General features: G+C 38.3%; 1 protein-coding gene across 2 annotated transcripts in view; it reads left to right on the forward strand.

Annotated features, from left to right (window-relative positions):
- The window catches only part of LRP2 (LDL receptor related protein 2), a 221,836-nt gene that overhangs the window by 95,951 nt on the left and 113,874 nt on the right, over positions 1-12,011 (forward strand). Inside the window, exons 20-29 of one of the 2 annotated variants that reach the window (XM_033231218.1) lie at positions 726-863; positions 1,252-1,533; positions 3,448-3,687; positions 4,844-4,963; positions 5,293-5,409; positions 7,019-7,396; positions 7,854-7,868; positions 8,598-8,846; positions 10,057-10,268; positions 11,071-11,255. In XM_033231218.1, the coding sequence (XP_033087109.1) occupies positions 726-863; positions 1,252-1,533; positions 3,448-3,687; positions 4,844-4,963; positions 5,293-5,409; positions 7,019-7,396; positions 7,854-7,868; positions 8,598-8,846; positions 10,057-10,268; positions 11,071-11,255 (1,936 nt within the window). The remainder of the gene's footprint in view (positions 1-725; positions 864-1,251; positions 1,534-3,447; positions 3,688-4,843; positions 4,964-5,292; positions 5,410-7,018; positions 7,397-7,853; positions 7,869-8,597; positions 8,847-10,056; positions 10,269-11,070; positions 11,256-12,011) is intronic. The other variant, XM_033231219.1, reaches the window with a different exon arrangement.

Genomic DNA, 12,011 nt, shown 5'->3' on the forward strand with positions numbered 1-12,011 from the left:
ACTTTCCTGCTGCAGTAGTTAGTGTAAAGTGAACATGATTAAATTTTTGTTGTTTAGAGTCTTACGTTGCCTCTCTCTTACTGTTCTGAGCATCATGGAACAGTAGTGTGGTTATAGGTGAATGCACATTTGTGTTGAGATTTTTATTGATCCTCAAACATACAATGAAAGTTCCTTTTTGATCTGGACCTGTACTTTTCCTTCTCAATGGCTTCTTATTTAAGTCAAGGGGAAAAAAAATACAATTTAAGCGCTGTCATTAAAACATAGAATATGAACTGTTTGACCTGGGAAGGATCTCAGGAATGATTCAGACTGTCTCCTTTACACAGTGTAGTATTTGCCTAAGAGCACTCAGCAGGTGAGTGCTTTAGCGGGCGCAGACCTATGAGGCCTCATTGAGTTGCTCTGTAGAAGAATTCTCCGATTCCTATTTTCACTATTACCTATGCAGAACTAAACCCAGTTGCTACTAAATGCCATCATGAAACTCCATATGTGCTTGCCTGAACCTGAACCCTGGTATTATTAACATACAGACTTCCACAGAGCATTACTAGGGAGTAACAAGTCATGGAAAATGGTAACAGAAACATATTACAGATATTTATGGGGGAGATGATCGTATCTGCAAGAAGCATTACAAGCCTATTGCATTTTCTCAAGTGATTTATTTATAAGTTAGCTGTGACTGAAAATATTAATCTACCCATGTTTCTTCTCAGAGCATTTATTTTTTACTGACTGGAGACTGGGTGCCATTATCCGAGTCAGGAAAACAGATGGTGGAGAAATGACAGTTATCCGAAGTGGCATTGCTTACATACTGCATTTGAAATCATATGATGTCAACATCCAGACTGGTGAGATTGCCCAGTTTTTTTTTTTCTGTATGGGTTTATTTATTTGTTATAGTGGCTCCTGTTCTTTTTAAGTACTTATTACTTGAAGGTCTAGCTCCTGATAGTTTTATATTCTTGTCGTTCACATAATCTAAGAGTGTAAGACTTTGAATCTCTGTTCATTGCTGCTAGCTAGCCTTAAACATGTTGTCAGGAAAAACACGTTTTGGGACTTTTCCTTACCTAAATGGAGTGTTGTATTTGGCAGGTTGATTTCCAAGAGGAAGCTACTTTTTAGTATTGGGTCTGAAAAATGTTTTGTCCCGTTTGTTTTCCTTCACAAATCAAACCCGTGACCCACCTAGTGAAAATGTACATGACTGACTCCCTTGGGGCTTGGCTTTTGCAGGTTCTAACGCCTGTAATCAACCCACGCATCCTAACGGTGACTGCAGTCACTTCTGCTTCCCGGTGCCAAATTTCCAGCGAGTGTGTGGGTGCCCTTATGGAATGAGGCTGGCTTCCAATCACTTGACATGCGAGGGGGACCCAACCAATGAACCACCCACGGAGCAGTGTGGCGTATTCTCCTTCCCCTGTAAAAATGGCAGATGTGTGCCCAGTTACTATCGCTGTGATGGAGTCAACGACTGTCATGATAACAGTGATGAGCAACTATGTGGCACACTTAGTAAGTAGCTGTGTACTGGCGATATTTCCTGGGATGAATAGAGTAGAGGTGATCTTTAAAGAAAATAAATAAAACCTTGGGCTATTTATATGGGTAAAAATATCTTTTAGAATTTCAGATTCTTGACAAGTACTTTGAAGGCTTTTAGAAAGCTAAGCAAGAAATTTCATTCATAATGTTATGGATGGTTTCTAGCCTTGATTTAGACTATCTTCAACAATTTTTTCCTTTGACATTGGCTGTTTGGACCAATGCAGTCATTATGTCTTGGCAAACTCCTCAAAAAGTCCAATCGAAATAAACTAGATCTGGCCAGGCAAGGTGGCTAATGCCTGTAATCCCAGCATTTTGGGAGGCTGAGACAGGAGGATTGCTTGAGTCCAGAAGTTTGAGACCAGTCTGGGAAACATGACGAAACCCGGTCTCTACAAAAAAATACAAAATTCCAAATAACTGGGGCTATTACAAAATACAAAATTACAAAATTCAAAAAAACAAAATTACAAGTAGCTGGGACTACAGGCACATGTCACCACATCCAGCTAATTTGTATTTTGTATTTTCACAAAATTTGTAAAATACAAAAATTTGTACTTAGGAGGCTGGGGTGGGAGAGTTGCTTGAGCTGGGGAGGTTGAGGCTGCAGTTAGCCAAGACTGTGCCACTGTACTTCAGCCTGTGCAGCAGAGTGAAACCCTGCCTCAAAAAAATAAGCCAACAAACAACAACAATGAAAACAAACTAGACCTAACCTTCAGCAACTGAGGCAATAGTATCACGGAATAACTACTTGCAATCGTAGCCTTTGGAAAATATCATGTGTTATATTCCTTTTCCCCCATGTTAGAGTAAAATAAATAAAAAATGAAATGGTGATCTTAACCTTTATATTCTTCTTTTGATGGTAATCTAGTCTATATAGTTTGAGGCCAAATAAACACTATTGCAGAAGGCAAAAGTATTATATTCAAATTAAAAAAAAGATAGAGGACAGTTGAAATCTCAGAAATCTCTATCAAGGTGAAATTAATACTAATGATAACTTTTCTTTTGGAGAGAAAGAGGAGTGACAGATTTGAAAGAGCAATGTGCTCACTTGTACATTTTTCTGAAATTTCTTAAATGTTCATCTTTTTGTGTATTATCTTCTCATTTCTAAGAGCACAATATTTTACCTTAATGTTTTATCTATTTGCACTTTTCATATGACACATTTTCAAGCTTTCTATAGTCTGAATTTGAAATTGTGGTTGGAGGAAGTAACAGCTTGAAAGTTAAGGATGAGCTTTAGAGTCAGTCCAACCAGACTGTGAATCATAGGCAGGTTTCTAAATCTCTCAAAGCCTCAATTTCCTTATCTGTAAAATACAGACAATTATATGTACTTTATAGTATTCTTTTTTTTTTTTTTTTTTGAGACAGACTCACTGCAAGCTCCACCTCCCGGGTTTATGCCATTCTCCTGCCTCAGCCTCCTGAGTAGCTGGAACTACAGGCACCCGCCACCTCGCCCAGCTAGTTTTTCGTATTTTTTAGTAGAGACGGGGTTTCACCGTGTTAGCCAGGATGGTCTCGATTGCCTGACCTCGTGATCTGCCCATCTCGGTCTCCCAAAGTGCTGGGATTACAGGCTTGAGCCACCGTGCCCAGCCTTATAGTATTCTTGTGAGGATTTAAAGTGAACTTATATGATGTGTGTGTGCATAACTTAGAAAAATGCCTTTTCTATGATAAATACCAAATAAATGCCAACTAATGATGATGTTAATGATGATGACATCACTTGATGAACTTTTCTCCTTATTATATACAATGCCTCCATTATAAAAGGTGAACTGAGCCTTTACAAGGCAAGAACTCATTTAAAAGTCTGTAAAAACAAATTTGTTCATGACCAGTTTGTTACTATTGTAGATAATACCTGTTCATCTTCGGCGTTCACCTGTGGCCATGGGGAGTGCATTCCTGCACACTGGCGCTGTGACAAGCGCAACGACTGTGTGGATGGCAGTGATGAGCACAACTGCCCCACCCACGCACCTGCTTCCTGCCTTGACACCCAGTACACCTGTGATAATCACCAGTGTATCTCAAAGAACTGGGTCTGTGACACAGACAATGATTGTGGAGATGGATCTGATGAAAAGAACTGCAGTAAGTTTTGAACTAGTTTCTCTTGGTTGGTCAGCCTTGTAAATAGACGTCAACAACCAAACAGCCTTGCATTCTTTCCTCTAAGGCTCATACAATTTTCATTGTCTCTTTAGTACTTCTATTCCACTTGTCAATCTCTGTATCGCTAGGTTATAAGGATAAAGGCATGTGCCTGCACATGGGATGCTTAGAGTCCACCTGTAAGTATTGAGTTCTGTGGAAGCAAAGCAAGGACTGCCTCTGATGCCAAACATTTCAATTCAGATAGGAATTGAAAAAGTGAAAATCCCTCAACTATCTATTTATATATTTAAAACAATATTGAAAGTCATATAGACATATCCAGACCTTTGGCTATTGATGTTTCTTTTTCATTTAGTACAAGCAAAAAGACATCAAAATAAAGAGGCACAGAAAATTTAAATTTCCATTGATCTTATCCACCTGTTTTCCATCTTGCCAGTTCTGCTTTCCTTTAGCTAGTTGTTTTATTTCATGTCTTCAATAATAGTTTAAGATGGAGCAAAGTTCCCTGGGCTGAGTTCTAGTTCTGTTTGCACGACTAGGCAAGTCACTATCATTTGGAATAGATGAGCTTTAAGATCCCTTCTAGCTTTCATACCCTATAAGTCTGTATTTAATATAATTTCATGTTGTGGGTGGGGCCAGCCACTGCATCCGACTCCGAGGCTATGGTCTTAACAGCAAGGTAGGACCCTGGTTTTTAGAATTGTTCTATTTAGACTTTTACATCCAATTTGGGGAGTCTATCTACACACTGTTGTTACTAGGCATGTGGGTCATGCTGGTTTTGTTGCCTAATTGGGCTCCATTGCTTGGCTTTGGTCTAGAGTCATGGACTTCGTAGTATTCGTTAAATGTAGTCCCAGTCCAAGCACATGATGCTTACTTTCTAAATGTGGTCTATTTTCCAAGGTGTAATAACAGTTTCTGACTCTGCCCTATAATCTTTTATTCTCAATTCTAAAACCTATGCTAGTTTTGAGTTCTTTTGCTTAGCTGACTTTGATAGTGTGGCTGATTTGAAAGAATTTTGAACCCATGTACAATTGAGATAACTTCCCATTTTTAGTTTGACTCTGGTACTTGTTGCACAGGAAATAAACTTGTTGGTTTTGTTTTCGGATGACATTAGATTCGACAGAGACATGCCAGCCTAGTCAGTTTAATTGCCCCAACCATCGATGTATTGACCTATCGTTTGTCTGTGATGGGGACAAGGATTGTGTTGATGGATCTGATGAGGTTGGCTGTGGTAAGTGCATTGCTTTTGTTTTTATTCACAGTGTTTATTTAGAAAAATCTCAGTGTTAACACATGGACAGAGGGAGGGGAACATAACACACCGGGGCCTGTGGCAGGGTGGGGGATGGGGGAGGGATAGCATTAGGAGAAATACCTACTGTAGATTATGGGTTGATGTGTACAGCAAACCACCATGGCACCTGTGTACCTATGTAACAAACCTGCACGTTCTGCATATGTACTCCAGAACTTAAAGTATAACAACAAAAAAGAAAAATCTCAGTGTTTAGTCATTTTAGCCCTGAGTTAATTTCTAATGCTTTTCTCTTTCATTCTTAGTATTAAACTGTACTGCTTCTCAATTCAAGTGTGCCAGTGGGGATAAATGTATTAGCGTCACGAATCGTTGTGATGGTGTTTTTGACTGCAGTGACAACTCGGATGAAGCAGGCTGTCGTAAGTAACACAAACCCAGCATGTTTCAGACAAAGGGGTCATTTCATTTTTGCCAGTATTGATACTGATATTGCCACACATTTTCCCTAACTCAGACAAACTGGGGGAAAGTATCCTCGAAGGAATGCAGTATTGAACATACAGTAAAATTGAGTAGACATTGCCATATAATGTGTAATTAGTGAATCAAGTGGTTGTATAAATGGATACTTCAAATAGTGTCTTAGATGGGCTAAATGTTTCTTAGATATTTTTGTTTTCATTTTTAGTTTTTCTTAGGACTTCCCATGTTAGTGGGTTTAAACTTTTGAGGCTCTACTCCATATAAAGATATTTTACTGGTTTCTTTTAAGTTTCAGAAGAGAGCTCAAATCATGGTGTAGAAATGGTATGGAGTTGTATTTAGTATTGACTCTGATGAACTCATTCTTTGTGCTATTATGTGTTGAATATCTGCTAAGATGTTATTTATGGCCTTTGTCCTTAGACTCTGGTAAGGGAGATTATAGAAGGCAAGAGACAATTAAGCAAGATAGACAGTTACAAGGGTCTTAGAAATGGCACAGACAAAATTCTATGGAGGTTCAGAGAAAAGAAATTTCTTCCAGTTGGGGGATTCAAGTAGGACTTCATACAATATAATTCTGATGGATCTATAATCTTCACAGACTGGAAACCTATACTCACATGATTTGTTATTTGCCCACTTTTTGTTTTAAATAAATTTTAGACTTGCAAAAACTCATCAGTGAGTTGATTATTTGTTTGAACAATGGTGTTTCAGACCATAAAAAGTAAGTTTTCGTAATTTTTCCTCCTGCATCAGAAAGGTAGTGTATAAAGCCATGGATTAAAATGAAAAGTTAAATAAAATGCTTATATACTTTATAGTTTGCACAACATCTAGAAATTCCTAATCACTAATTTTCCTGTTTCACATTAAAAGCATAAAATTCTGTGATGAACTGAGGTTAAACTATCAGTTGGTGCTGGCTTGCTGTTGCCTTGTGAGATCCCTGGTAGAGAGTTTTGGTTTACCCCTGTGCAGTTCTTACCTATCTCTCCAGGATTGCTCGATGAACAGTGGAAAGTTTGCAAAGAATTGAGTATTTACCATTACCTTTAGTTTTACTTAGTGTGTGCTGGTTTCATTGGATATAGTTATCTGAGGGAAAATAGTAACACCCAAACATGATATTAAACACATGAAGTTCAAAGTAATCATAGCTATTTTAGCTGTATTGTAATGTTCTAGTGATTCTTTCATAGAAAGATAGATAAACTTTATTATTGAATCTGCAATTGGAAGAACATTAGAAACACAGGAAAAGGAAACAGAATGTTCTTTTGACACAGGTACTTATCTGCTAGTCAGCAGCTGTGCATTCTGTACTTCGTTTGTTGTCAGATCCTCTAGTTGCCACAGAAATGTTTCTATGTACTGTGATGTGGGAGAAGACTCTATATCATTTAGCCTTCAATGTTAATTTGGTCATAGTCATTACTATAAACCTACTGTTGGATCCAAAATAATTTCCTCTAAGTGTAGACTATAAAAGGGATCACAAATTACATTCACAAGCCCATTTTCCCCATGTTTTCATTCTAGCAACCAGGCCTCCTGGTATGTGCCACTCAGATGAATTTCAATGCCAAGAAGATGGCATCTGCATCCCGAACTTCTGGGAGTGCGATGGGCATCCAGACTGCCTCTATGGATCTGATGAGCACAATGCCTGTGTCCCCAAGACTTGCCCTTCATCATATTTCCACTGTGACAACGGAAACTGCATCCACAGGGCATGGCTCTGTGATCGGGACAATGACTGCGGGGATATGAGTGATGAGAAGGACTGCCCTACTCAGCCCTTTCGCTGTCCTAGTTGGCAATGGCAGTGTCTTGGCCATAACATCTGTGTGAATCTCAGTGTAGTGTGTGATGGCATCTTTGACTGCCCCAATGGGACAGATGAGTCCCCACTTTGCAGTAAGTTTCCTGACCACAGTTTACTGGCCATAAACTCATTCTGAACAGTAGCCTGGTGTGCATCACCATTGTCACACTCACTGTTGTAGCTTTGTAGGAAGTATTTCAGTTCCTCTCTGAGTTCACATCTGTGTAGGGGGTAACCATAATTGAATTCAAATACATCACCATTGGATAATTTTCTGATTAAATCTCTTGTACTTAGTTATGTGTTTTTACTTCTTTTTATGTCTTTGTTTCAAAAAATGAGACTAAATTGAGGCCATTAGATTGTCAAATTAAATTTGGTTCTGTTGGCAATGTGCTTATTAATTTTTCTAACTTTAATATTTTCTAATTTCAATCAGAACTTGTCACAAAAAAATGAAGTGTTGCTGTGATTAAAGTGCTGTGATTGGCATGTAATCCTAATTACTGTCATTTCTTTCTTTCCTCTTTAATCAATGCTCACTCTCAGATGAACCCCAGCCAGGTATGATTGTGAAGTATTTCACATTCTTATGATTTCATATGTGTTGTGTTTGTTCTGAAAACGTCCTGATTATATTAACTCGCTTCCCTTTCTAATGCATGTCTGTGTTACGACTCTTACAAATATGTTAGAGTACACATGGAAATAGAGGGTGTTTGCATCCCCAGGCATGTGAACTGTCTTAGGGTGGCTTTAGGCATTTTCATTTTGGCCCTGAAACTAAGGCATGATGATGTGTTACTGGATCTGTGTACTCTAATGTTTCAATGACCTTTCCTCTTTGATTTGTTCACTTCATAGATTTTCTAGTCTTTTCTCTTAAATGTTTGTCTATCTTCCATTTCTGTATAGATAGAAGAATTTCAGAGGCAGAAAATGAGAAACAATTTTAGGTGTCTTTGCATGCTCTATCAGTGACACTTTTCTTCCTTGATGTCAACAATATTTTTCCAAGGGTTCTCATTGCATTAAATGGAGTTATACTATCGGGTTGTGGTGAAGAAGGTGATCATACTCCAATAGATATGAAGGATGGTAAATCCTCAGGCAAATTAGAGCAAACCCTGAACAGCCTGTGGAACTCACCCAAGTGAATGCTGCACTTAGCTCTTGTCTGGGCATCATATTGAAGGTGGCATGAGACTGCATAATAAATGTTGCATAAGAGTGAATCAAAGAAGCAAAGATTCTTGATTTTCTTTTATCATTATTCTCTTTCTTTTTTTGTAGACGGGAACAGCTGCTCAGATTTCAATGGTGGTTGTACTCATGAGTGTGTTCAAGAGCCCTTTGGGGCGAAATGCCTATGTCCATTGGGATTCTTACTTGCCAATGATTCTAAGACCTGTGAAGACATAGATGAATGTGATATTCCAGGCTCTTGCAGCCAGCACTGTTACAATATGAGAGGTTCTTTCCGGTGCTCATGTGATACAGGCTACATGTTAGAAAGTGATGGGAGGACTTGCAAAGTTACAGGTAATTGCTGAATTAACCCTAGCCAGTTTATCAGCACATCCCAGAGCTTAAAATCAAATGGCACATGTAGGCATTTGACAATGCTGATTAGGAATTAGATCGACTTGAATCCTGGAAAGATTATGCAATCTCTTTAAACCTCAATTTTTTGTGAGGATTAAATGGGGTAATACACATTAAAATCTTGGTGTATTTTGGAAAATAGAGGTTAAAACATATACAAGTCGATGGTTTTTTAAATCATCGGCTTTTATATCATTTAAAATGACTTCTATACTATAGTTAAGCATCTTTATATAATGCTTCATTAATTGAATTCAACCAATATTAATTCAGTTTCTGCTATAAGAAAGTGATTTTTACTGTGTATTAGGACATTGATTTGACCACTTTCAAAGTGACCAAATAGAGGAAACTAAAACAAAAAGAGAAAGTTTCTTTCTTTTACATGTAGTAGGAGCCTGGATGTCAGACAGTCCACGGCATGGGTCTGCTCTGTTATCGTCATCATGTGACTTACATCAAGGGCTCCAATGCTCCAGGCTTTAGCTTCTCTTAGAAAGTAGGACAGGGAAAGAGAAAGTGGAAGGCAAGCAGCTTCCTTTTTTAGAATGTGACCTGAAATTTGATTCATAATTTCTACTCACATCCTATTGGTCAGAACTTAGTCATGTGGTCATCCAAACTTCAGTGGAGGGAGAGAAATGTCTCTGGCTGGAGAGTCTGTGCCAAGCTAAAACTTGGCATGCTTTATTACTGAAAAGAAAAAGAAGAGACAGGGTGTTAGGAGAATTAGAACTCTCTGCCATAGTTGAGAGCCTCAGAAAACAGAAATATTTAAGACATGATTCCTGCTGTCCAGAACCCTACAATCTATTAAATAGTAAGGAAGATCAACAAAGTACAAAAATAAATACAGTAAAAGGAAGAATGTAAGCATAGTCTCCTCTAGACTGGTATTTAGAAACACATTTAAATATAACCCAAGAAAGTCTATTTTAAGGACTCATGAAAACCAGCTAACTATTAAGGTTAAGAATGAAGTGATTAAAATCATTCTTACGGGGCTTCCTCCCCTCCCCACCAACTTGCTATAGTTTGGAATTACACCTTCTTTTTGTTACCGAAAGTATTGAATCAAATGTTTTAAAGAGTTGCTTTGTGTTTTCTCCCAGTATCATTGAAATTTTTGCATTTTTTTCTTGAACAGCATCTGAGAATCTGCTGTTACTTGTGGCAAGTCAGAACAAAATTATTGCCGACAGTGTCACCTCCCAGGTCCACAATATCTATTCATTGGTCGAGAATGGTTCTTACATTGTAGCTGTTGATTTTGATTCAATTAGTGGTCGTATCTTTTGGTCTGATGCAACTCAGGGTAAAACCTGGAGTGCATTTCAAAATGGAACGGACAGAAGAGTAGTAAGTACATTTCTGTTGACCTTTGGCCTGGCCAGTTCCCCTGTCTTGGGTCTGTTTGCTGTTATTCACCAGTGAGAGAAGGCCCTACCTAGTCTGGGTAGCTCTCATGGTACCTTCTGGGCCACATAACACCCAAGAGACTTGCATGTTCATAACTACGAATTTATGGCTGTTTTCAATAGGAGGGTGGCCTCTGAAGGCAGATGTGTGATTCTGAATTCCAGGTCAGTGATGCAGAGACCTCACAATGTCTTTAAGTTTCCTTTTGCAGTCTTTTCTTGTGGATGAGAGCAGAGGAAAATGCAGGAAAGTTAAGGGGTTGCTTTTCTTAACTTTAATTTAGTGATATTTCTCAATCCATCTCCCAGAATTTCAGTTTCTTGGCTCCTGATAGTTACATTTCCTCTGCCTCTTACAACTTTATTTTGTAATTATTGGTGCTTAATTAACAGAGATATTATTCTTTGCATGCAAACACTATAATGTTTCATAATGTTGCCAACTAAACAAATGGATAGAGCTTTTGCTTAATTGCAAAACCTTTTGAAACCAAAACGAAACTATGCACTAACCCAAAAATGAAGTTATCTTAGAATATTCAGTGGGACAAAATCTTGTATACTTTTCTTGGAAAACCCTACTGTTGATTTGGTGGTTAGCTACATGAGAGGACAAAATTTTCTAATCCTGACAAGTAATTATAGGACAAGTTAGATGGTTTAATCTAGATTTTTATATAATATCCATGTTTGCATTCATTTTTTTGCTCTAGAATTCAGTCTTTATTCACTTTTGTCTTTAGGTATTTGACAGTAGCATCGTCTTGACTGAAACTATTGCAATAGATTGGGTAGGTCGTAATCTTTACTGGACAGACTATGCTCTGGAAACAATTGAAGTCTCCAAAATTGATGGGAGCCACAGGACTGTGCTGATTAGTAAAAACCTAACAAATCCAAGAGGACTAGCATTAGATCCCAGAATGAAGTAAGACTTTTTTTTCTAATTATGTTGCCTTGACATGGTTATGATGAGGGAAAACCAACAATAACATGATGTAGCTGATATGCATGTTGCTGATACGCAAAATTTAAAATGATCCCTTGTTTAAACATGGTAGGTGTCCAACTGGGTATTGCTATCTCTCCTTCATCTGAATTATCTTCATAAAGTACGTAAGAGCAATTGATTGTTTATTTTTAGATCACATTGATTTATTAGCTTGGCAATACAATTTTCAAAATGTCATATAATTAAAAATTAAGTTTCTGGTCGGGTGTGGTGGCTCACGCCTGTAATCCCAGCACTTTGGGAGGCCGAGGCGGGCGGATCACTAGGTCAGGAGATCGAGACCATCCTGGCAAACATGGTGAAACCCCGTCTCTACTAAAAATACAAAAAAAAGTAGCCGGGCATGGTGGTGGGCGTCTGTAGTCCCAGCTGCTCGGGAGGCTGAGGCAGAAGAACGGCATGAACCTGGGGGAGCGGAGCTTGCAGCGAGTGGACATCATGTCACTACACTCCAGCCTGGGTGACAAAACAAGACTCTGTCTCAAAAAAAAAAAAAAAAAAATTAAGTTTCTAATTTCTGCATGCAGTAATAGTCCATAGGGGGCCAGTTTGATGTAACTTTGATAACTCATGATTATAAAACAAAAAAGCTGGATTTTTCTGCTTCAGTTTTATGTAGTTTATGAGAGCTCCCTTTTAAGTCATATAAGGAAGGCAGTTTTTGCCTACTGG

Source organism: Trachypithecus francoisi, unplaced genomic scaffold (assembly GCF_009764315.1).
Source record: "Trachypithecus francoisi isolate TF-2019V2 unplaced genomic scaffold, Tfra_2.0 Lachesis_group13, whole genome shotgun sequence".
NCBI lineage: Eukaryota > Metazoa > Chordata > Mammalia > Primates > Cercopithecidae > Trachypithecus > Trachypithecus francoisi.